Source organism: Artemia sp. Qi Xiang Cuo, chromosome 13 (assembly GCF_049724085.1).
Source record: "Artemia sp. Qi Xiang Cuo chromosome 13, ASM4972408v1, whole genome shotgun sequence".
Lineage (NCBI taxonomy): Eukaryota > Metazoa > Arthropoda > Branchiopoda > Anostraca > Artemiidae > Artemia > Artemia sp. Qi Xiang Cuo.
In genome coordinates, this window is record NC_142806.1 from 23,146,723 (window position 1) to 23,172,961 (window position 26,239).

Below are 26,239 nucleotides of genomic sequence, written 5' to 3' on the forward strand. Positions count from 1 at the left end.
TACAGTACCTTTGACGAAATAGCTGTGTAAACTTGATATTCTATCCTTAGCGCACCATACGTCATCCAATTGGCCACACTCTCGAGAAAATTTTCAATTTTCTTGGCGTCTGATATTTTCAAATAGGACGAGAATCTGGCTTCTCGCCATTAAAACCTTATCACAGTTTATTGCTCAAATAGTAAAGTCAACTATAGGTAATAAATTTTTATTGAAATCAATGATTAAGAGTGTATGAATATTTTATAGGAAAATAGGCAAAGGAAATTCCCGTTACGAGATGCTACTGTTTAAAAATAGATTTCTCCAGAGTTTTAAAAGAGCTACTGGCAATATCAGTAGATTGAGTACATAGGTGCAATACATTTATTCTGGAATATATTTGGTCTGGGTTTGATTTTATTTAGTTGAATGGCTGGCCCAAAAATACCAGAATTACATTTTGCAATTAAATCAAAAAATTATCAACTTATAAGAGACATTGTTCAGAGTGGATGCAATATTGATGCACGGTTCAGAGATTTGACTGCTCTTTCGGTAGCGATACTATCTGATGACGTAGAAATTGTTGACATACTTCTTGAAGGAGGGGCAAATCCTAACCTGAGAAGTAGAGACCCCAGTGGAAGACTTGAACCACCAATTGTTTCGGCTTGTAGAAAAGGGAATTTTAAGGTAATAGAGGGTAGTAATAGAGGTTTTCTTTTTTTATTTATTTTAGAAAAACAAATAAATGTTCGAATTGGGATAAATCCATTTATTTAAAGAGTGAAAACAGGTACAAAAGTCTAGATATTTTGATCACATATAACAGCGATCATCATCAGTGCGTGGTGACAATCACTGTATATGTGATCGAAACATCTAGACTTTTGTACCAGTTTTCACTGTCTAACAAATAGATTTATCCCCATTTGTACATTTATTTGTTCGTCATAGAAAGGTAGTGTGGTCTGAGAAAAGGATACCTAGTTTAAGGTGTTACGTCAAAAATATTTATTTTAGCCACTCAAAGCAGGGTTGTAATTTTGTAAAAATCCATGGAGGAGGCAAAGTTGGATTCAGTTTTCCCAAGTCAAGTGAAAACGACAGTGAAAAATGAGCCATTATGTACTATAAAGGCAAAAATATACTATAGAAAACTGAGTTTCTGTGGATGCTTTAATTATGCAAAACAATCTTAGTTTTGACAAGATTTTTGAAGACTCTAAGAAGACTAAGGGAGCAAACTGGTGTCTGGGGGAATTTACACCCCCCCCCCCCTGCTCCATAGCAAATCATGACCCTGACTCAAACACGAAAAATTGCCCTTATCCGCCATGTGGTGTACATACGAGAGTGTAACTTCTTCAATCACGGGTGACATGCTTCACGCAACACTCGCTATGTTTGGAGCACTGTATATATAATAGGTTTTATTATATTATATATACAATATACAACTAATTATATATACAGTGGTTTGGAGTTTGTCATCTGGTGTACACAGTTTTTGAAAAGGGCAAACTTTTCGCCTAATGAAAAATCTACGATTATACTTTTTTTCTGAGAAATCGTGCTTCAAAGTTAATTGTTATTTATCGTGATAATAGATAGTCACTAATTTTCGAATTATATTTAGAAAACAAAAGTTAGTTTGGTGGATCAGCAAAGCTTCATATAATCTTTTTTTATGTTATTACAGTCAGTACAAACACGTGTGGAGGCTGGACATTTCGTTAATAATTGCAGCTATGTGCCATTTCTGTTGTACAATGTGCTATTTCTATTGGCAAAACACGCGAAGCGGTTTCTGAATAATTCTTTGTTGTTGTTTTTTTTCATACAAAATATCTAAAATTAGACTATAAAATAATTTAAGTATAATCTACCAATCCGTTTAAAAAATACATGTTATTTGATCTTTCAGTAATTTAAAATACATTCTTCTGCCAGAAGCAGTGTTGCTTTTTCTTCGCACGACGGTAATTTTTTTGTGCATTGGTGTGGTTATTGGTGAATTTTTCTTAGAAAAAAATCCTACAATTATCTATTCTAGGATCTCGCATCTAATATCTTTTGCTGCAGCTACCTGTAGTTGCAATAAATTCAGTTTCTAAAAATGTATATCTATCTGTTTCTATATGTATTGGGTTAATAGTTTATACTATGTTTTAGCTTTGGGATTAGATTGGGTTTTTAACTGCTGCTCCTGTTCCAGTGGAGCACTGCCGAATCCCTATTATTCCTTTTCCCCTCGTTATCCCCACAGTACATAAGATTCTTGTAGTGTAAATAATTCTAGGGATCCCCAACCACATTTATAGACGAGGTATTTTTTTTTATAACTTTCCATTCTATGTGGGACAAATGTTATTTCTAAAATATAAACAAGCGATCATCCATTACAGGAAGTTCTTGTCCTGCTTACTAAGACAGAGTAAGATTTTAATATTAAGTAATAACTGGCGATCAGTTACTTGAATTCTCGAAAATTAATACATATTTTTCAAAATATGTGGTTGGGAGGGGCAAAACTGTAAATTTCAGAATCTAGGGGGGGGGGTAAATTTAACATTTCTTCAGTTCTTTTAAAAGAATACCAAAAATATATTTTTCAATTAAAGTACCCAATAAAAAGGTTTTTTTTCAAATCTAGGGAAGGGGTAAAAATAAAGCTGGGTGGGGTGGGGGGCAACTGCCCTCCCCATCGACCCAAATGCTGTTGACGAAATAGGAGAAATAATCAAAAACAAATCCATAGTCTTATTGAACTTGTCTGCAGAAAATTACCTGGTGCTTAGTTTAAATTTCTGCCACGCTAATCCACTCAAGGTTTTCCTAAGCCTGGCTTTAAACACTGAGGAAAAAAAGACGAAATACTGTTTTCCTCACCAGCTTATTTCAAATAGATTGTCGGTATCTCGGCTGGATTAATTCAAAACACGGTATTTGACAGTTTTTTTTTCTTAAAGTAATACTACAGCCCTCCCTTTTGAAAAAAAACTTGCTCGATTAATTGGTTTGTTCCGCTTTCCTGTACCTAATGTGGTCCTTAAGATAATTAAAAGTTTCTTTTTTAATTTTTTAGTATACCTTTGCAAAAAAAAAGAAATGAAAGATTCATCTTCGATATCAATTTTTTTTTGTTTTATCTTGATGGCTAGATAAAGGAATCTCTTGAATAAATATTTTAGCATTCGTTATTAGCAATTTGAAAAACCCAAAACTTTTTTTTCAGTTTTCTTGGTCTCTTGTAAAGTTTATTTTCTGTAGCATACCATCTTTTGAATTATCGAGGCCGACCCACTTTCGTAGATCTTTCTCTCTCGTGAGTAGAGATGACCCTATTGATCCGAACATGACCACGTGGTTTATGATTTTCTCAGTGAGAATGAAAAAACAGGAATTTTCTCACTTGAAAAACCATGAATTTTGTCACATTTATATCTGTTTTTATGGTTTTTGTCAGTGAGAATTTGAAAAACAGGAACTTTCTCACATTTTTGTATATTTTTATGGTTTTTGTCAGTGAGAATTTGAAAAACAGGAACTTTCTTACATTTTTGTATGTTTTTATGGTTTTTGTCAGTGAGAATTTGAAAAAACAGGAACTTTCTCACATTTTTGTATGTTTTTATGGTTTTTGTCAGTGAGAATTTGAAAAAACAGGAACTTTCTCACTGAGAAAACCATAAACCACATGGTGCTGTCACGAGTCAGAACACCTGTGCTATCGACCTCAATTCACCTGTCGTGAATCAATAATTCCCCTTAGAAACAACAAATTAATTTCCCCTTTCTTGACAGATCAATCAATCAATGACATCATCTGTCAGACTTTAAAAATTTTCGCCTAGAAACATTTCTCCAGGAATAGATCCAAATCATTAATGTCTTTGCCTCGGGAACAGTTCTACTGGTCGAACTCCAAAGGATATTAATAACCAAAGGCCATGGAAACAATTAGGCAAGAAACATCTTAGCGATGAATTGTTTTAGCGCGCGAAAAGGTTTCATATTAATTTGAAATGCGTTAGCGCAGAGATGCCAATAACAAAGGAACACGCTGAATTTACGTTTAGGGATTATTTGGGCGAAACCGTTTTAGACAGGTTATGGAACTATTTCGGCGAAACAGATAGAGACATTTTAAAAGAAGATTTTTGAAGAGATTTTAGAAGAGAATTTGAGTGTGGTCGTTATAATACACAAGTTTCATTTGAACAGTGTTGTGAGGTCCTCTAACCCAACCCCAAAGGGTTCCAATCCTCCTACCCCAACCCCGAAGGAAGCCCCCGGTCCTCAAAGCCCCCCAAACTCCCAAAGGCCCTCCACCGGTCCCCCAAAGGCCCACCCAGACCCCCAAAGGCCATCCCCAGGCCCCAAATGTCCCCCAGGCTCCCAACTGTCCCCCCGGACACTCAAAGGCCCCCCAAGCTCCCAAAGGGCCACCGGCGCCCCAAAGGCCCACCCAGACCCCCAAATCCCATCCCCTGGCCCCCCAAAGACACATCGAGCTCCCAAAGGACCAACGGGGTCCCAAAGGCCCTCCACCGGTCCCCAAATGTCCCCCAGGCACCCAAAGGCCCCCCCGGCGCCCCCCAGGCCCCCCCCCCCCCCCCAATGCCAACCCCGGTCCCCCAAGCCCCACCCGCCGTCCCCCAAGGTCCCGCCCAGCTCCCCAAGGACCACCCACCCTCCAGGGGCCCAACGACCCTCCAAGGCTCTCCCCGCGCACCCCTCTTTCCTTGAGGTGTGTTGTCTGAAACCTATGATTTGGGATGTGTAGTTTGCTACTTCAGGCTTTTCTGAGCTAAGGTTTCCTAGTATTTCCTAGGTGAATGTTGTCTGAAACCAATAGTTTGGGATGAGTAGTTTGCTATTTCAGGCTTTTATGAGCTAGGTTTCTTAGCCTTTCGTTGATGTGTGTTGAGTGAAACTTATGATTTGGGATATGTAGTTTGTTATTTTTGACTTTTCTGAGTTGGATTTCTTAGTCTTTCATAGGTGAGTGGTGTCTGAAACCTATGATTTGGGATGTGTAGTTTGCTATTTTCGACTTTTCTGAGCTGGATTTCTTAGCCTTTCATAGGTATGCGTTGTCAGAAAATTATGATTTGGGATGTATAGTTTGCTATTTCAGGCTTTTCTGAGCTAAGGGCAATATGGTAGCTGGCTGAAGCCTCCAAAACAAGTGCAATCATTTGTACAAGAATGTAACGCAGCCGGCCCGTCCACCTTCCATCATACAGTGCCTGGGCCTTCAAGAGCTGCCCCACTTATGCAAGGTCAGGAAGTGGCCCTCCAGCATGCACTACATGGTCCTTCGGATGCCCAAGTGCAGCCGGGATATAAACCCGTAAGGATTTTTTCCTACCTTTATATTTCTTCCAATTTTTAGTCCTTTTCAATCCCAATATAAACTTATCTATGTGAGATATTAACCCCCCCCCCCAACCATTGTTTTAAATTTATCTCCCTCGGAGATATCTAAATGTAATTTTTTTTACAATGAAACCACTCTTTTCTCTGCTCCCCCTCCCTCGGAGATATCTAAATGTAATTTTTTACAAAGAAACCGCTCTTTTCTAATCTTTGCTATCGCTTCGATATCTCATAAGCTAATATTTTTAGGTAATTTCTATTAATGCTCACCATTTGAAACTCAAAATCCCCATATTTTTCACAATTGATTATCACATAGTTTCAAGAGAAGGAACTGAGTGAGATTATTCACATTTATCTATTTGTCACATATGAATCCCGTAATTTGCGCAAGGATATTTCACAATAATTTTCAATCTTACAAAGTCTTGCCAATATTTTAGTGATGGAGAGACATTCCTGAATAAGAATTAACGGTTCTCGAATTTAATTGTACTCTTTTCCCAGAGAATACGCTTGGAAACAGAGCAGACACGAGATTAAAAATAATCTAGGATCATTTGGAGTCATAGACAACCTGTACGGGGAGTAGGCGAAACGACTTATGCTACCTAACAATACGGTTTTTCGGGTCATTATGTAAATAACCAGAACCCGGACTGCACCAATGGGTCCGGGGAGTGCTGTGGGGGCAAGGTTAGGGAAGCGTCGGGGGATGCGCCACGGGTTAGGGAAGCGCCACAGGGATGCGCCATGGGTCAGGGAAGTGCCACAGGGATGCGCCACGGGCACGAGAAGCATCGCGGGAAGCGATGCGGGGCCCGAGAAGCGCCACAGGGATGCGCTGTGGCTCCGAAAAGCGCCGAAAAAAAAAATTAGGGGGGGGCGTTAGCACTTTTAAGAGTGACAAAATAGACATTAAAAGATACGTGTGTCTTACTTCAGTGTATAACCATTTCTCTTCGAAATTTAGCGATTTTAGCTATAACAATTTTCCTAATTTAGGGAGGGGGGTATGAATCCATTATTTTTGTTTGCTAGGGGGTTAGCACTTTTAATAGTGACAAAATATAAATGAAATTTAACTTAAACACTTCTTTTTTAAGATATAATAATTTTTGGTGTGATTGACACAGAATATATTGGTCTGAAATATTCCGCAACTGGCATTATATTCGAAGCAGCTTTCTTACTCCTAGACAATCAACGACGTGAAATTCATTGCTATAAATGGAACATCAGATACAATATGTATAAGTACGAGAAAAACAGATGGAGTCCAACACTAAATTTTATAAATCGAAATGGCTTTTACGCTAAAACCATACGACCACATAATGAAAATGGCTATGAAATAAAACATATACAAGAGGAAATTCAGGAAATATTCAGTTTTTTTGGTGTGCAAGCTGTTTATGTTAAGGGAAACGTGCCAACTGATAAACTCTTACTAGAAAAATGTGATAAAAACATAGCATTATTCAATTTAGAAGACTTCAAATGTGAGAAATACCTGCATTCAGTCCATGACCCAGAAGATGAAGTTAGATATTTCGCTAAATGGATACCGGAAAAGATAACTGACATGGAAAAATGCATCAGATATCCAAAGTCCTAAACTTGCTCCTCCTCATATCAAATGTATTAAGCTTTTTTTTTTTTAAATATATCATTTTTTTTTTTCAAATGTTTTAAATATGTTTAATCAATAAATATATTAAGCCTCAACCGTTTTTATTATTTAGAATAGTCCATCACCATGAAAATTATACTTTCATATTCAACATGCCAGGGAACACACTTTCAAGTTCAGCATGTTGGAGAACCCATAAATAGTCACCCCTAAAAAGGTAAGTTAACACTAAAAGGTTAAAGAATTTTTCTGAAACTATCTTAAGCCTGATACGTTTTTATTATTTAGAATAGAACGTCTCCACGAAAATTAGACTTTCAAATTCAACATGCCAGGGAACACACTTTCAAGTTCAGCATGTTGGAGAACCATAAATAGTCACCCCTAAAAAGGTAAGTTAACACTAAAAGGTTAAAGAATTTTTCTGAAATTATCTTAAGCCTGAGACGTTTTTATTCTTTAGAATAGTCCATCGCCAACAAAATTATACTTTCAGATTAAACATGCCAGGGAACACACTTTAAAGGTCATAATGTTGGAGAACCATAAATAGTCACGCCTAAAAAGTTAAGTTAACCCGAAAAGGTTAAAGAATTTTTCTGAAATTATCTTAAGCCTGAGACGTGTTTATTGTTTAGAATATTACAAAGCCACCAAAATTAGACTTTAAAATTAAACAAGCCAGGGAACACACATTCAAGTTCAACATGTTGGAGAACCCTAAATAGTCATCCATAAAAAGGTAAGTTAACCCTAAAAGGTTAAAGAATTTTTCTGAAATTACACTTTCAGATCCAGTATGTCAGGGAACACACTTTCAGGTTCAGCATGTAGGAGAACCCTAAATGCTCACCCCTAAAAAGGTAAGTTAACCCTAAATGGTTAAAGAATTTCTCTATTTATGTAGAGTTTCAACTAGCTATGGCTAAGTTTGTTAAAGACAAACTATTTTCTTGCGAAAACACAAAATCAGAAAAAATGTTCAATGTTCCTTTAGTACCTACGCAATCAGACTGAAATGAAGATATTTATGCAGAGTTTCAACTAGCTATGGCTAAGTTTGTTAAAGACAAGCTATTTTCTTGCGAAAACACACAAACTCAGAAAAAATGTTCAATGTTCCTTTAGTACATACGAAAATAGACTTAAATGAAGATATTTATGCAGAGTTTCAACTAGCTACTGCTAAGTTTGCTAAAGACAAGCTATTTTCTTGCGAAAACACAGAAACTCACAAAAAAATGTTCAACGTTCCTTTAGTACCTACGCAATTAGACTGAAAATGAAGATATCTATGCAGAGTTTCAACTAGCTATGGCTAAGTTTGCTAAAGACAAGCTATTTTATTGTGAAAACACACAAAATCAGAAAAAATGTTCAATGTTACTTTAGGTACCTCACAATTAGACTAAAAATGAAGATAGTTTATGCAGAGTTTCAACTAGCTATGGCTAAGTTTGCTAAAGACAAGCTATTTCTTGGAAAACACACAAAATCAGAAAAAATGTTCAATGTTCCTTTAGTACCTACGCAATTAGGCTAAAAATGAAGTTATGTTATGCAGAGTTTCAACTAGCTATGGCTAAGTTTGCTAAAGACAAGCTATTTTCTTGCGAAAACACACAAAATCAGAAAAAATGTTCAATGTTCCTTTAGTACCTACACAATTAGACTTAAATGAAGATTTGTATGCAGAGTTTCAACTAGCTATGGCTAAGTTTGCTAAAGACAAGCTATTTTCTTGTGAAAACACACAAAATCAGAAAAAATGTTCAATGTTCCTTTAGTACCTTCACAATTAACTTGAAGATACTATAGAGTTTCAACTCTATGCTAATTTGTAAGCACTATTTCTTGGAAAACACATCAGACAAATTTCAATGTTCCTTAGTACCTCCAATAGCTAACAATGAGTATTATGCAGAGTTTCAACTAGCTATGGCTATTTGCTGAAGACATAGCTATTATCTTAGCAAACACATAGACCTAGTTCAATGTTCCTTTAGTACCTCGCAATTAGACTAAAAATGAAGATATTTATGCAGAGTTTCAACTAGCTATGGCTAAGTTTGCTAAAGACATAGCTATTTTCTAGTTGAAAACTCTACATAAATCAGAAAACATGTTCAATGTTCCTTTAGTTACATAGGCTACTAGAGGAACATTGAACATATTTTTTGCAGAGTTTCAACTAGCTATGGCTAAGTTTCGCTAAAGAACATAGCTATGTTTCTTAGCGAAAACTTAGCCATAGCTAGTTAAAACTCTGCATAAATATCTTCATTTAGTAGCCTAATTGCGATTAGTACTAAAAATGGAGACATTGATACAGAGTTTTTTCTGAGTTTGTGTAGTTTTCGCAAGACAAACTAGTTTGTCTTTAGCAAACTTAGCCATAGATAGATGAAACTCTGCATAGATATCTTCATTTTTAGTCTAATTGTGAAGGTACTAAAGGAACATTGAACATTTTTTCTGATTTTGTGTGTTTTCTGCAAGACAAATAGCTTGTCTTTAGCAAACTTAGCCATAGCTAGTTGAAACTCTGCATATATATCTTCATTTTTAGCCTAATTCTGTGGGGACTAAAGGAACATTGAACATTTTTTCTGATTTTGTGTGTTTTCGCAAGAAAATAGCTTGTCTTTAGCAAACTTAGCCATAGCTAGTTGAAACTCTGTATAAATATCTTCATTTTTAGTCTAATTGCGTAGGTACTAAAGGAACATTGAATATTTTTTCTGATTTTGGGGGTTTTCACAAGAAAATAGCTTGTCTTTAGCAAACATAGCCATAGCTAGTTGAAACTCTGCATAGATATCTTCATTTTTAGTCTAATTGCGTATGTACTAAAGGAACATTGAACATTTTTTCTGATTTTGTGTGTTTTCACAAGAAAATAGCTTGTCTTTATCAAACTTAGCCATAGCTAGTTGAAACTCTGCATAAATATCTTCATTTTTAGTCTAATTGTGAGGGTACTAAAGGAACATTGAACATTTTTTCTGATTTTGTTTGTGTTTTCGCAAGAAAATAGCTTGTCTTTAGCAAACTTAGTCATAGCTAGTTGAAACTCTGCATAAATATCTTCATTTTTAGTCTTATTGTTTAGGTACTAGAGGAATATTGAACATTTTTCTGATTTTGTCTGTTTTCGCAAGAAAATTGCTTGTCTTTAGCAAACTTAGCCCTAGCTAGTTGAAACTCTGCATAAATATCTTCATTTTTAGCCTAATTGTGTATGTACTAGAGGAACATTGAACATTTTTTCTGATTTTGTGTGTTTTCGCAAGAAAATACCTTGTCTTTATCAAACTTATCCATAGCTAGTTGAAACTCTGCATAAATAACTTCATTTTTAGACTAATTGTGTAGGTACTAAAGGAACATTGAATATTTTTTCTGATTTTGTGTGTTTTCGCGAGAAAATAGCTTGTCTTTAGCAAACTTAGCCATAGCTAGTTGAAACTCTGCATAAATATCTTCATTTTTAGTCTAATTGTGTGGGTACTAAAGGAACATTGAACATTTTTTCTGATTTTGTGTGTTTTCGCAAGAAAATAGCTTGTCTTTATCAAACTTAGACATAGATAGTTGAAACTCTGCATATATATCTTCATTTTAGGTACAATTGCGTATGTACTAAATGAACATTGAACATTTTTTATGATTTTGTGTGTTTTCACAAGAAAACAGCAGGTCTTTATCCAACTTAGCAAGAGCTAGTGGAAACCAGTCATAAATACTTTCAGTTTCAGTCAAGGTACATATGTACTCAAGGAACAGATATCATTTTTTTATGATTTTGTGTGTTTTCGCAAGAAAATAGCTTGTCTTTAGCAAACTCACCAATAGCTAGTTGAAACTCTGCATAAATATCTTCATTTAAGCCTAATTGCGTAGGTACTAAAGGAACATTGAACATTTTTTCTGATTTTGTGTTTTCGCAAGAAAATAGTTTGTCTTTAACAAACTTAGCCATAGCTAGTTGAAACTCTACATAAATAGAGAAATTCTTTAACCATTTAGGGTTAACTTCCCTTTTAGGGGTGAGCATTTAGGGTTCTCCTACATGCTGAACCTGAAAGTGTGTTCCCTGACATACTGGATCTGAAAGTGTAATTTCAGAAAAATTCTTTAACCTTTTAGGGTTAACTTACCTTTTTATGGATGACCATTTAGGGTTCTCCAACATGTTGAACTTGAATATGTGTTCCCTGTCATGTTTAATTTTACAGTATAATTTTCGTGGCGATGGAATATTCTAAATAATAAAAACGTCTCAGGCTTAAGATAATTTCAGAAAAATTCTTTAACCTTTTAAGGGTTAACTTACGTTTTTAAGCTTGACTATTTATGGTTCTCCAACATGCTGAACTTGAAAGTGTGGTCCCTGGCATGTTGAATCTGAAAGTATAATTTTCGTGGAGAAGGACTATTCTAAATAATAAAAACGTCTCAGGCTTAAGATAATTTCAGAAAAATTCTTTAACCTTTTAGTGTTAACTTACCTTTTTAGGGGTTACTATTTAGGGTTCTCCAACAAGCTGAACTTGAATGTATGTTCCATGGCATGTTGAATATTAAAGTCTAATTTTCGTGGATAAGGAATATTATAAAGAATAAAAACTTCTCAGCCTTAAGATAGTTTAAGAAAAATTCTTTAACCTTTTAGTGTTAACTTACCTGTTTAGGGGTTACTATTTAGGGTTCTCCAACATGCTGAACTTGAAAGTGTGTTCCCTGGCAGTTTGAATCTTAAATTATAATTTTCATGGTGATGGACTATTATAAATAATAAAAACGGTTGAGGCTTAAGATATTTATTGCTTAAAAATATTTAAAAAATTTTAAAAAAAATAATGACATATTTAAAAAAAAAAGAAGCTTAATCCATTTGATATGAGGAGGAGCATGTTTTGGACTTTGGATATCTGATGCATTTTTCCATGTCAGGTATCTTTTCCGGTATATATTTAGCGAAATATCTAACTTCATCTTCTGGGTCATGGACTGAATGCAGGTATTTCTCACATTTGAAGTCTTCTAAATTGAATAATGCTATGTTTTTATCACATTTTTCTAGTAAGAGTTTATCAGTTGGCACGTTTCCCTTAACATAAACAGTTTGCACACCGAAAAAACTGCATATTTCCTGAATTTCCTGTTGTACATGTTTTATTTCATAGCCATTTTCATTATGTGGTCGTATGGTTTTAGCGTAAAAGCCATTTTGATTTATAAAATTTAGTGTTGGACTCCATCTGTTTTTCTTGTACTTATACATATTGTATCTGATGTTCCATTTATAGCAATGAATTTCACGTCGTTGATTGTCTAGGAGTAAGAAAGCTGCTTCGAATATAATGCCAGTTGCGGAATATTTCAGACCAATATATTCTGTGTCAATCACACCAAACATTATTATATCTGAAAAAAAAAGTGTTTAAATTAAATTTCATTTCTATTTTGTCACTATTAAAAGTGCTAGCCCCCTCCCCAACAAAAATCATGGAGTCACGGCCCCTCCCCTTAATTTAGGAAAATTGTTATAGCTAAAATCGCTAAATTTCGAAGAGAAATGGTTAGACACTGAATTAAGAAACACTTATCTTTTCATTTCTATTTTTTCACTATTAAAAGTGCTCACTCTCCCCCTCCTAAAACTTTTTTTTTTCGGAGCTTTTAGGAGCCACAGTGCATCCCCGTGACGCTTCTCGGGCCCCCGCATCGCGTCCCGCGATGCTTCTCGTGCCCGTGGCGCCTCTCTGTGGCACTTCCCTGACCCGTGGCGCATCCCTGTGGCACTTCCCTGACCCGTGGCACTTCCCCCGGCGCTTCCCTAACCTTGCCCCCACAGCACTCCCCGGACCCATCGACGCATTCCGGGCTCCGGTTATTTACATAATGTCCCAAAAAACCGTATTGTTAGTTGACATAAGTCGTTTCGCCTACTCCCCGTACAGGTTGTCTATGACTCCAAATGAGCCTAGATTATTTTTAATCTCGTGTCTGCTCTGTTTCCAAGCGTATTCTCTGGGAAACTACAATTAAATTCGAGAACCGTTAATTCTTATTCAGGAATGTCTCTCCATCACTAAAATATTGGCAAGACTTTGTAAGATTGAAAGTTATTTTGAAATATCCTTGCGCAAAGTACGGGATTCATATGTGACAAATAGATAAATGTGAATAATCTCACTCAGTTTCTTCTCTTGAAACTATGTTATAATCAATTGTGAAAAATATGGGGATTTTGAGTTTCACATGGTGAATATTAATTGAAATTACCTAAAAATAGTAGCTGATGAGATATCGAAGCGATAGTAAAGATTAGAAAAGAGCAGTTTCTTTGCAAAAAATTACATTTAAATATCTCTGAGGGAGGGGGGGAGCAGAGAAGCGAGTGGTTTCATTGCAAAAAATTACATTTAGATATCTCCGAGGGAGATAAATTTAAAACACTGGTTGGGGGGGGGTTAATATCTCACAGAGATAAGTGTATATGGGGATTGAAAAGGACTAAAAATTGTAAGAAATAGAAAGGTAGGAAAAAATGCTGACGGGTTTATATCCCGGCTGCACTTGGGCATCCGAAGGACCAGGTAGTGCATGCTGGAGGGCCACTTCCTGACCGTGCATAAGTGGGGCAGCTCTTGAATGCCCAGGCACTGTATGATGGAAGTTGGACGGGCCGGCTGCGTTACATTCTTGTACAGATGATTGCACTTGTTTTGGAGGCTTCTGCCAGCTACCATATTGCCCTTAGCTCAGAAAAGCCTGAAACAGCAAACTATACATCCCAAATCATAATTTTCTGACAACGCATACCTATGAAAGGCTAAGAAATCCAGCTCAGAAAAGTCGAAAATAGCAAACTACACATCCCAAATCATAGGTTTCAGACACCACTCACCTATGAAAGACTAAGAAATCCAACTCAGAAAAGTCAAAAATAACAAACTACATATCCCAAATCATAAGTTTCACTCAACACACATCAACGAAAGGCTGAGAAACCTAGCTCATAAAAGCCTGAAATAGCAAACTACTCATCCCAAACTATTGGTTTCAGACAACATTCACCTAGGAAATACTAGGAAACCTTAGCTCAGAAAAGCCTGAAGTAGCAAACTACACATCCCAAATCATCGGTTTCAGACAACACACATCAACGAACGAGGGGTGCTGGGGGTGAGCTTTTGAGGGTGTGGGGGCCCTTTGAGGGTGGGTGGTCCTTGGGGAGCTCGGGGGTACATTGGGGGACGGGGGTTTGGGCTTTGGGGTCGGGGTATGGCTTTGGGGGTTGTGGGTGGGTCTTTGGGGCACGGGGAGGGCCTTTGGGTGCGTGGGGGACATTTGGGGACCGGTGGTGGGCCTTTGGGACCCCGTTGGTCCTTTGGGCGCTCGATGTGCCTTTGGGGGGCCCAGGGATGGCATTTGGGGGTCTGGGTGGGCCTTTGGGGCGCCGGTGGCCCTTTGGGAGCTTGGGGGGCCTTTGAGTGTCCGGGGGGACAGTTGGGAGCCTGGGGGACATTTGGGGCCTGGGGATGGCCTTTGGGGGTCTGGGTGGGCCTTTGGGGGACCGGTGGAGGGCCTTTGGGAGTTTGGGGGGCTTTGAGGACCGGGGGCTTCCTTCGGGGTTGGGGTAGGAGGATTGGAACCCTTTGGGGTTGGGTTAGAGGACCTCACAACACTGTTCAAATGAAACTTGTGTATTATAACGACCACACTCAAATTCTCTTCTAAAATCTCTTCAAAAATCTTCTTTTAAAATGTCTCTATCTGTTTCGCCGAAATAGTTCCATAACCTGTCTAAAACCGTTTCGCCCAAATAATCCCTAAACGTAAATTCAGCGTGTTCCTTTGTTATTGGTATCTCTGCGCTAACGCATTTCAAATTAATATGAAACCTTTTCACGCGCTAAAACAATTCATCGCTAAGATGTTTCTTGCTTAATTGTTTCCATGGCCTTTGGTTATTAATAACCTTTGGAGTTCGACCAGTAGAACTGTTCCCGAGGCAAAGACATTAATGATTTGGATCTATTCCTGGAGAAATGTTTCTAGGCGAAAATTTTTAAAGTCTGACAGATGATGTCATTGATTGATTGATCTGTCAAGAAAGGGAAATTAATTTGTTGTTTCTAAGGGGAATTATTGATTTAAGATAGGTGAATTGAGGTCGACAGCACAGGTGCTCTGACTCGTGACAGCACCATGTGGTTTATGGTTTTCTCAGTGAGAAAGTTCCTGTTTTTTCAAATTATCACTGACAAAAACCATAAAAACATAAAAAAATTTGAGAAAGTTCCTGTTTTTTCAAATTCTCACTGACAAAAACCATAAAAACATACAAAATTTTGAGAAAGTTCCTGTTTTTCAAATTCTCACTGACAAAAACCATAAAAACATACAAAAATGTGAGAAAGTTCCTGTTTTTCAAATTCTCACTGACAAAAACCATAAAAACATATACAAATGTTAAAAATTTCTTTGTTTTTCAAGTTATAAAATTCATTTTCTATCATTCCCACTCACAAAACCAAAAACCACGTGGTCATGTTCGGATCAATAGGGTCATCTCTACTCTCGTGACTTCGTAGACTTGGAAATAATGACTAAATTTGGGATCTGGCCTTAATTTTACAAAATTGCAGGGGAAGGTACATATCCTTCCTCTAATTGAACTCACTGCTGTTCTTTGAGACAAAATAGGAAGTATGAAGGCACTAGACTCTCAAGTTCCCAACTGGCGGTGCCGATCTCCGTTTCGTGGCCCGTCAGCCATGAAGTGCAATGGCGGGTTGGGGGCTAGCCATTCGCACACCCTTCCTGCTTAACTTCCCTAGGTTTCTCCAGGTACCCATTTAGAGCCGGGTCGACTCTGGCTGAGCTTACAGAGTCACGCCACTGACCCCCGTCAAATTCGTTCAGTTCTTTTTTAATAATTACATTTGAAAAAACAAGTTATTTCTACTAAAAGTAAGCAGCAGCATTAAATTTAAAACGAACAGAAGTTATTCCGTATATGAGGGGGCTACCCTCTCATTAATACCCCTCTCTGCACGCTAAAGTTTTCTAAAAACTTTAAATAAAGGCTCTGATTCTTATTAGCTAACACAGCCCTTGTCTTTCAGGAATCATTCTTAAAGAATTGAGACCAAACGTCGAACTTTAGCGTAAACAGCGGGATATTGAGGAGGCAGCCCACCTCATGCACGGCATACCTTCTCCTCGTCTTAATTTCTAACATTGCTTCTTACTTTCAGTAGAAAAAAACTGATTTATTTTATTTAATTCATGATCGCTTCTCAAACAAATCCAAGAAATCCACCCCCTTCCCTCTGTAGAAAATCCTCCCCAAGAAAAATTATTTCATAGAAAGTTCCTCCCGCATAAAACTCTTCCGCTGGGAAATTATCCCCGGACAATTTCATCGTCGCTGCGAATTCCCCTCAGAAAAATTCTTGCTTACGGTTCCGCCTGAAAAATACTCCTTAGCACACTTTCATTCGAAAAAAACTTATTTAATTTCTGATCCTTTTCAAGGTCATGGGGGAATCCCCCTCCACATGTGTGGAATATGTTTCCCAGAAATACCCCCCCCCCCTGAAATGTAAATTTTCTCCTGCATAAAATTTCTTTTGGTGATAATTCCCCCATGCAGTTTTTTTCCGTGGAAAATCCCCCAGAGAATTCCAACTCCGCTGAAAATTTTTCCCGGACAGTACCCCCAAAGCCCCCCCCCCCCCCACATGCAAAATAGGGTCACCAACGAGAAGGTAAGACAAATAAAAAGAAATTTCGTATACGAATTCCGGGAAATTCCTCCCGTACAAAATTCTCCGTAGAAAATTAATCCCAGGATATCCCCCCTGGAAAATTAGACTTACAAAAAATCAAAGGTTAATAATAGATAAGATGGTATTTATCATTACCTTAACCATAGATCTATGGCCAAACGCTAATCAAGAACTAGGTTTTGTTTGAAAATTCAGACATTAATTTCTAGACAACTCAGGACGTTTCTTTATTTGAGCTGAGGTAGTAATTGCTTCTAACTTTGGCCTTGGCCAAAAAGATAAGGGCAGGGTAAAATACGGCCGTTATTAACGCAAACAGACTCGGTGGTCTTACAGGTAATTGGTTGAACACTTCCTGGTGGAAGTTTCTTGAATTGTGTCTTCAAAGTACTCCCAAGAGGATAATACATATAGCTTTGTAAACAAAATATTGAAACAAACTCCCAAATTCATTTAAAGTTCCTGTGAAACAATCCATAGAGGCTTACCCACCATGATGAATAGAATAATATTATAAAACACAATGAATAACTTTGAATATGCCCGAAGTTGTATCTATGTTGCTTCATTTGATGTGCAAGACTATGAGCTTATTCCAATGGTCGTAAATAGTATTGAAGATACCAGCTTTCTACATAAACACAAAGGATTATAACTACCCACCGAGCGAGACCAAAACTGTAAATCCAACAATTTTTTGGAACATATACCAATAAAGGATTTTATTTGGCTATAAAAACGCATTTAATATAAACAAAATAAACATAATATATTACAAGATGTGAAAAATACAAGGATTTTATTTCATTAAAGAAAATTTAGTTTCCGTGGCCTTTTTTTGCCAGAATATCTCACCTCTTTTTTGCATCACAGGAAACATCTCTGTGAATATTTAAACTTACAAGGCGATTGAGACGAGTCTCTGTCGCTGAATTCTTTAGGTATGTTTTCACTCTTCTTAACGTGGAAAAAACTGCTTTCAGCTGTGCTGGTAAAATCTGGCAATGTAGCAAAAATTTTCAATAGCATATGTTCATTGGGGAAAAAGCTACTGTCGCATGCATTAGGGTATCTTTTGTATTTTTAGGAAAGTTTCATTTTATGGACTGGGTTCCACTGTTCCACAGTACTTGAGCTTGACCCAGCTCTAATCTGAAAGCTGTTGGACCAAAGTTCCAATTCTGCTGTTAAACTGTTCCACTCAATTTTGGGAAAATCAGATTGATAAAACTCAACAAGCTTTTTGAAACTTTTTAAATCTTCTGGAGAAAGAGGTTTACCAGTCGGTAAAAGGCTTCAAAGACTACAGAGTATGTCTTTGTGTCTGATAAACCTATTTTTTAGACTGTTGGTTAGGCAGTCTAACCAAGGAAGAAAAAGAGTTCGACAATAAAACTCTTTGACCTTTTACATCTGTGAATGTAAATTTTCCGATTGCTATAGTCTTTTGATCAGCCTAGGAAGTGTTATTTTTAAGCCTATGTTTTCTGCCATTGATCTACGGCGATGAAGAATCTGTTTAAACTCTGTTTCTAAATTGTCCTTTACTTTTATTACTTATAAAAACTTTTTCCACAAAATAAGTTTTTCAAAGAAAAGTAAAGAACTCCATTAAACCAAAAATGAAAAAAAATAAAATCAAATAATCTGTCAAGCGTAAAACAACCACAAGTCAGCATCGATAAATAAAAACAACCCAAAACGAACAGAAATTACAATAAATAACAGATTCAAACCCCAAAAAAGCAGAAATTATCATGAGCAGGGCTCGAAACCCATATGCCTTCCCAAGGATAGAGCATAATTTGCCCTTTACTGAAAAAATACAAATGAATGTGCATTGTCAATTTCATATGCATATGCTAATATTTTTTCCTTAAAATGTTAATAATATTTGATTTATTGAAGTTATAAAAGTGAAAACATTAAAAAAAGAAAAATTCAGTAGAGTAAAAATTAGGTTCTGGCATTGGAAAGGCATAGGGGTCTTGAGCCCTAATCACGATAATTTCTGCTCGTTTTGGGTTTGACTCGGTTATTTATTGCAATTTCTGTTCGTTTTGGGTTTCATTTATTTATCGATGCTGACTTGTGGTAGTTTTACGCTTGGTAGATTATTTGATTTTATTTTCGCTCATTTTGTTTTAATGGATGTTTTAATAGTTGACCTGAAATAGAAAACTTAATACCATTCACAAAACAATCTATCTAAGCTCTTTAACAGCTTGGATACACTTACACTCTTTTGGTTTAGTTAAATTTTAAGAGCAGAAGTAATAATGGAAGTAGCCCCGAAAATTTGAACATAATACCCTCAGTCTTTCTTGGGATACTGCTGAGATGCCTTATTGGCAATTAGAATTAACACAGTGCATTTTGATTTAATCTTAAGGCAACATTTAGTTTTTAAACATAGTGGGCAAATTGCATAACTGTGGGGGGTTGACCTGCACATTAGCACTAGAGATACAGTTACAAGACCGTTCAGCTATGCTAAACAAAATAGCTGTCTTAAATTTTGATTGGAAGTGTTTGGAAAATTATGAGCTAAAGAGGAGGGCTGATTACCCTCCAATCACTTTGACTCTTAAAAAGGGTACTAGAGCTTTGAATTTCCAACCAAATTGGCTCCTTTAAAATATCAATGATATTACTTGATATGATAGAGCAGCGCTGCTTATGATATTGACTGTATGGCCTTTTAATACTTGCATACGTGTCTTTCTTTCGTTTAATTGACCCCCCCTAAACTTTTCAACTTAATGCCCTTAAGTGTCATTAGTCACAGTAACCGTATAAGTAGTATCAAAAGTATATACATAGTGTCTTCTGGCTAGTTCAAAATCTGTCACAATTTACCCTGAAAGGTCTAACTTAATAATGTAAGCCGTTATTATGATATTGCTTTGTCACCCTGTTGGCAATCTAAATGCTCATAGTTCGTTTTGATTTAGTTCAGCATTTGCCTAAACATTCTTTGAAAGGTTCACATTAATACCCCTAACTTGAGTAGTAGCAATAGTTGTACTTATCAGTAGTGGCATTAGTAGCAGTATGCACATAGCATCTTTTTTTTCAACATCCCCTTCAACTCACTATGAAACTTTTAACTTAACACCATCATCCGGTCCTGAAGCTTTGATGATACGTCCTCTTGACAACCTTTGTGGGCACAGTGTGTTTCGATTTATTTTAATATGAGATATACGAGATATACATTTATTAAAAAAGAAAACAAACACTATTCGCCTGCCAAGAAAGAAAGAAAGCTTGAGAGGAAAAGCGATTTTATCGCTCTCAGCTAACTATAATAACATTCATAACTTGCTGCTCAACATACAAGAAACTCATCTGATGAAGGATTAAAGGAAAAAAAGAGCGAAAGGGGAAAAGACAAGAAGTAGATAGAAAAAAAATAACAGCAAAGTAAATCGGGGAAATATTTTAAATACAATGACAACCTGGAGTGGGCTTGACACCAAATTCACTCACGAGATAAAATAAACTTCTTTGCCCGTGACTTGAAAGCCGGAAGACTAGGCGCATTTTTCACACCCTCGGGCAATATATTCCAAACACGGGGACCATACTGGCAAATCGCAAAAGATGCCCGAGTGGTGCTCCTAAACTCATGAGTTAAGTTATCAGCTTTTCTTGTATTATGATCATGATGGTCTCTATTAAAAGTAAAAAGATTTTTAAAAGCAGAGGTGAGCAGCTGATTCAAATATTAATACGAGAAAATCGTGACTTGGTAATCTCGAATTCGGGATACATCCATTAACTTATTCTTTTTAAAATGCTCATGAACAGGAACCTCATCAGAATCATCAAATTCTGATAATAATTTTACAGCTCTTTTCTGAAGTTTTTGTACTCTTTTGAAACATGTTACAAAATTACTTGCCCATATAGAGCATCCGTAGCTAATATATGGGTAAAATATAGAAAAATAAATCATTTTCAGGATCTTTTTTGGGACTAGATTTTTAATTCTTCGCATCACCCCAAGGCCTTTGCTTAATTTTTCAGCTATTGTACTTGAATGGTTTTTCCACGACAGGTTTTCATCAATTAAAAACCCCAAATACTTCGTTGTTACTGCTCTCTTTATCATATTTACTTGAACCATGATATGGCCATTTCCAGCACTAAACAAAATTCTAGAAAATATCATGAAAAAAGTTTTAGAAAACTTTTGTGTTAACAGATTTTGTTGAGAAAAAGTTAGGAATTTAGAAACTGCATTACGAATTTTATTATACAAAACACCAAGTGAAGGCGCTGCCAGAAAGAGCAAAGTGTCATCTGCAAACAGGATGACACCAGCCTCTGACAGGTAATGCATCACTCGATTAATGAAAATAATGAAAAGTAGGGATCCCGGGATTGACCCCTGTGGATCCCCGTACTGTATTTCGTTTTTTGAACATAAAAATGATCCGTTCTGAGCTACCTAATACCGCTTGCTTAGATATGATGAAAACCACTCCAAGCTTGAACCCTTCACCCCAATCGAGTCAAGAGCTTGAATAAGCTCTGAGTGGTCCACCTTATCAAACGCTTTTTTCATATCCAAAAACACAGCTGCGGGTATGAGACCAGCTTCAAATGCATCACTAATCCAATCAGTCAATTTCAGAACTGCTATATCCGTAGGTAGCCCTTTTCTGAACCCAAATTGATTTTTCATTAGAATTTTATTATTTTCGATATAATAACTTAACTGGCATGTACCACTTTCTCATATAACTTAGAGGAAAATGGGAGAATAGATATAGGTCTTCAATTCGATAGGTCATCTTTTTTACCTCCTTTATGAAGAGGAACCACTCTTGCAATCTTTAGTGCTTCCGGGAAGACTCCAAGATCTAGAGAAAGGTTGATGAGGTCCGTCAAGACAGGTAAGACACTCGTTTTTGCGGCTTTTATGAGTTTCAGTGAAAACTCATTCATCCCCCTAAAGCTTGACTTCATCGTAGCCAGGAATCGTGCCACTTCCCGTTCCGAATATCTTGCAAACTCAAAGGAATTCTGACTTGCAGGCTGTCTTTCAACAACAGATCCAAAACTCGCAGATGTGCGTAGTTTAGCCCGCGTTTGATCGCAAAGTCTTTTTCCTTCATTTGGAAAATAAGGACACAGAAATTCAGATATATCTTGAGAATCAGTAAGACGAAAGACTCAGTAAGACTCACCTCCTCCTTACTATGAAATTTAGGACCCCCAAGGACTGGGTTCCCCCTTGGTCCACGCCCCCTACACAATGGAGGTACCCTACATATTTGTAGGAAGCTGCCCTATCCGCCACCTCGGGACGCGCTGATTGGCCTGGGGGAAGCATCTGCTGAAAAGATGACTCAGCAGTGACGCAGCAGAAAGAAATATCACGGATGTGTGTTTATTTATTTTTTCCCAGGGTTGATCGTATCGATCCAGTGGTCCTACAATATCGCGAAAGAGCTCATTCGAACGGAAATTAAAAGTTCTAGTTCCCTTTTTAAGTGACAAAAAAATGGAGGGCAACTGGGCCCCCTCCCACGGTCAACTTTTTCCTAAGGTCACCCGATCAAAATTTTGAGATAGTCATTTTATTTAGTATAGTTAACAAATCTAATAGCTATGTCTTTGGGGATGACTTATTTCCTAGAGTCCCCAGGGTAAGGGCTGCAAGATATGAACTCTGGCCATTGTTTGCATATAGCATTGGTTCTTGGGAAGTGTAAAGACATTTTCAGGGGATATTTCTTCTGGTGAGGGGGAGGGGTCGGGGGGAGAAGGTTACGTGGGAAGATCTTGCCATGGAAAACGGACATTTTCCATGAAGGGGGGACCGGATTTCTTAGCATTGTTTAAAAAAAGATCAGAAATTAAATGAAAAACAAGTTTTTTTCAACTTAAAGTAAGGAGCAACATTAAAACTTAAAACGAACAGAAATTATTACGTATATGAGGGGGGGGTCGCCACCTCGTCAATACCTCGCTCTTTACGCTAAAGTTTTTTAGTACTTTCATAAGAGTTATTTATTCTAATTAAACCCTTTGTGATTCAGGGGTCATTCTCAAAGAATTGTTGCAAACTTTAGCGTAAAGACCGAGGTATTGACGAGGGGGCAAACCCCCTCATATACGCAATATACGAATATAGAAGTTTCTTACGTAATATAAGTATATTTATTACTAATAAGAACGTTCATAAATAAAATTAAAACTGCCCTAATAAAATCTAGTGCCCTTTTTAAGTAATGAAAAAAATTGGAGGGCAACTAGGCCCACTCCCCTGCCCCTTTTTCTCAAAATCGTCCGATAAAGAATTTGAAAAATCCATTTAGCCAAAAAAGGTAAAACTAATAGGCAAATTTTGTTTTAATTATTCGAGTACGGTAATCTAAAATCAAAACCTGCATTAATTCAAAAACGTTCAGAAATTAAACTGAAAAAAACAAGTTTTTTTAACTGAAAGTAAGAGGAGCGACATTCAAACTTAAAACGAACAGTAATTATTCTGTATTTGAAAGGGGCTGTCCCCTCCTCAACGCCTCGCTCTCTTACGCTAAAATTTACATGAGCAGCAAATTCCGTATGAGTTATATTTTTGGTAGATAGATACCAAAAATCCTGATGATATTCTAAGAATTGGAACTGGCATTAATTTTGCCCAAATCAAATTCCTTCTTTGACTTTCCTTTTTTGTAATTCCGATTTTACAAATTCGCTGCATTTTGTCTAAGGCCATTGCTTCAAAGATAAGCTGTTTACACATTTGATAACACACAATGCCTACAAAATTTTATATAGTCTCTTCCGAAGAATAAATTTCCACATGGACAATTTCTCATGGTGATTTTCCCCGGAGAGAATTTCTCCGGGGAAAATCCCCTCCGCGTAAAAATCCCCCAGAGAATTCCAACTTCGCTGAAAATTTCCTCCGTACAATTCCTTCAGAAAATCTACACATCTTAAATGGAGTCGCAAACGATAAAGTAAGACAAATAAATTAAATCCCATGTATGAATTCTGGAAAGTTCCCCCGTGTAAAATTTCACCTGGTATGTTCACACCAGGAAATTTCCCTTCTAATGGAAAAATACACCGAAAAATGTCTATACTACCCAATAACGGATATCATATGAAAACAACGGGCAAACTTCACAAACTACATCCCTTCCCCGGGAGACTGTGGGGTTCACGTGACCCCCAAAAGCATAATTATTAAACCTTGCAACTATGCTGAACAAAATGGTTATCTCAAGATTTTAATCAGAAGAATTTGAGGAACAAAGAGCGTGGGAGGGGGGATAGTTGCCCTCCAATATTTTCGATGACTTAAAAAGGGCACTAGAATTTTTCATTTCCGTCCATTGAAACCTTTCTTGATCTTCTAGGAAGGTTTGTTCGATACGACCCTCCTGATAAGAACAAAGAAAAAATTCAATAAATAAAAATAAACATGCAGCCGTGATGTTCTTTGATACGCTGTATCTGACGGTGTGATTTCCATTAAGATTCCGCAACTCTTTGGGGGTGTTTCCCCCCTTTTTTCAAAAATCAAACACATTTTCTCAGGGTCGTAGCTTTTCATTGGTAACATTAAACTTAATGAAGTTTATATATTTAGAATCAGCATAAAATGTTAATTCTTTTTATGTATATATTGCTATGAAAATTCCTTTTTTTAGAGTTTCGGATACTATTGGGCCAGGTCGCTCCTTACTTGCAGGTCGTTTCCATGAACTCTTTAAAAAACGATTGCAACTATTTTATTAAAAGTTTATTTCATTTGTAATGTTCAGCCTTTTCAGGTAGGCTATAACAACACAGAATATTTATTATTTAGAGAATGCAGGAAAAGTTTCCAGGCTTCTAGCATTTGCTGATACTTACTTTGCTTTAACTGATAGTTATCTTGCATTTGCAGATAGTCCAACTACTGCTCGTTTGGTCGGCTGATATCAACGCTACAGATTTTTATGGACATACTGCTTTGTGGATAGCCTGCAAGCATTTGTACATTGAAATTATTGATTTACTTCTTGAAAATGGAGCAGGGCCTAGAACTTCTTCACTTTGGTCCGAGTGTCCTTTATATGCAACAACTAAGGAAATGGAAACAAGCTCCAAAACAAGAGAAACAATTGCGGAAAAACTGATCATGGCTGGATTCCGTTCAAAATGTAAAGACAAGTTAGGCAGAGATGTGTTTTATTGGTCAGTGTTGCATGGATCGAACAAAACAGCAATTTTAATTCTTAGAAGCGGCTATAGACCTACCAGGAAAATTATTGACGAAAACGAGCAGCTGTTTACAAAAATGTCCTTAGATTTTCTAGAACTACTTGTCGATACAGTAGAAAATATTCCGTCGTTATTAGAACTCTCCAAGCTTGTCGTTTGTGACCGTATACAATCTACGACAGAAAGAAGGCACATACGTGGCTCAATTTCTAAGTTAGAACTGCCTAGAACTTTGGTGAGGTATCTTTTAAAAGACCCCTTTGACGTTTAAATCAGGATGTGGAGTCGGTTATAGTCAGTTATAGGTTATAATCGGCTCCGACTCAATGCCGATTTTCAATATACCGATTCCAAGTAGCTTCCAAAAGCCAAGACAGATAGTCCGAGTAATTCAGAGACAAAAATGTTTAAATGGCACAGGTAAATGGCGGGAGTAAGTATGACTCTCTTATTGGACAAATACTTATGTGTTAGTTTTTGAAAGTTCAGTTCATCTGAACATTTTCATGGGATTTAACTAAGACCAACCAAACCGAGAGCTTATTCAATAGTGTTATCATTTTAAAGATTGTTAATCCTTAGCTGTATAGAAAAACTCTGAGGACTCTTCTTCTAATTTGAATTGCCATGGAGAATCTTTCGCATAATCTCACCATCGGAATCAAATTCCAGACCCTGCAGCGGTGTAAGAGGAAGAAAAAAAACGATATGGTGAGTCTCGTAGTGGCGCAGTGGGATTGATATTGGCTTGATAAAATGCGACTCGGAGTTTTAGCTCAGCTGCAACAAAACTGCTGCAGGGCCAGGAATTTGATCACGATTATGTGAAAGCCTCTCCGCAACAACTCAAACTAGAAGAAAAAGCAAAAGGTGGAACGGTGTGGCAGTACAGTGGGATTGATCTCTCCCTGGTAATGTGGGATCTCAGTTACTGCGGGGATTAAAATACTGGCTTTTCAGCTTCCCCCAAGTAGACTATATAGGAATTATAACCATATAGTGAACGCTTTCTTTCTCCACTAGCCAATGTCATGAATCTCATTATGTATAGAAGTCATGGGCGCCCATATGGGGGGGCGGGGGGGGCTCTTGCCCCCTGGCTGAATGATGCTGCCTTATTTTTATATTTTTGTTCTGAGATTTCTATTATATAGCATTAAAAGTAGCAATTAGACGAAGTTTGCCCCCCCTGGAATTC

General features: G+C 37.1%; 1 protein-coding gene across 1 annotated transcript; it reads left to right on the forward strand.

Moving 5' to 3' along the window:
- Positions 1-380: 380 nt before the first annotated feature.
- LOC148945086 (uncharacterized) lies at positions 381-26,092 on the forward strand. The gene is made up of 2 exons (XM_089099134.1): positions 381-675; positions 24,725-26,092. Exons 1-2 carry the CDS (start codon positions 412-414, stop codon positions 25,310-25,312), a joined length of 852 nt encoding a protein of 283 aa, XP_088955260.1. The 5' UTR covers positions 381-411; the 3' UTR covers positions 25,313-26,092.
- Positions 26,093-26,239: the final 147 nt, after the last annotated feature.

What these genes read in the sequence shown, in the direction of transcription:
- LOC148945086 (XM_089099134.1), top strand. Translation starts at nt 412, where the DNA reads ATGGCTGGCCCAAAAATACCAGAATTACATTTTGCAATTAAATCAAAA. An exon ending in GTAGAAAAGGGAATTTTAAG is followed by an intron (nt 676 to 24,724) that starts GTAATAGAGGGT and finishes TTGCATTTGCAG; the next exon opens with ATAGTCCAACTACTGCTCGT.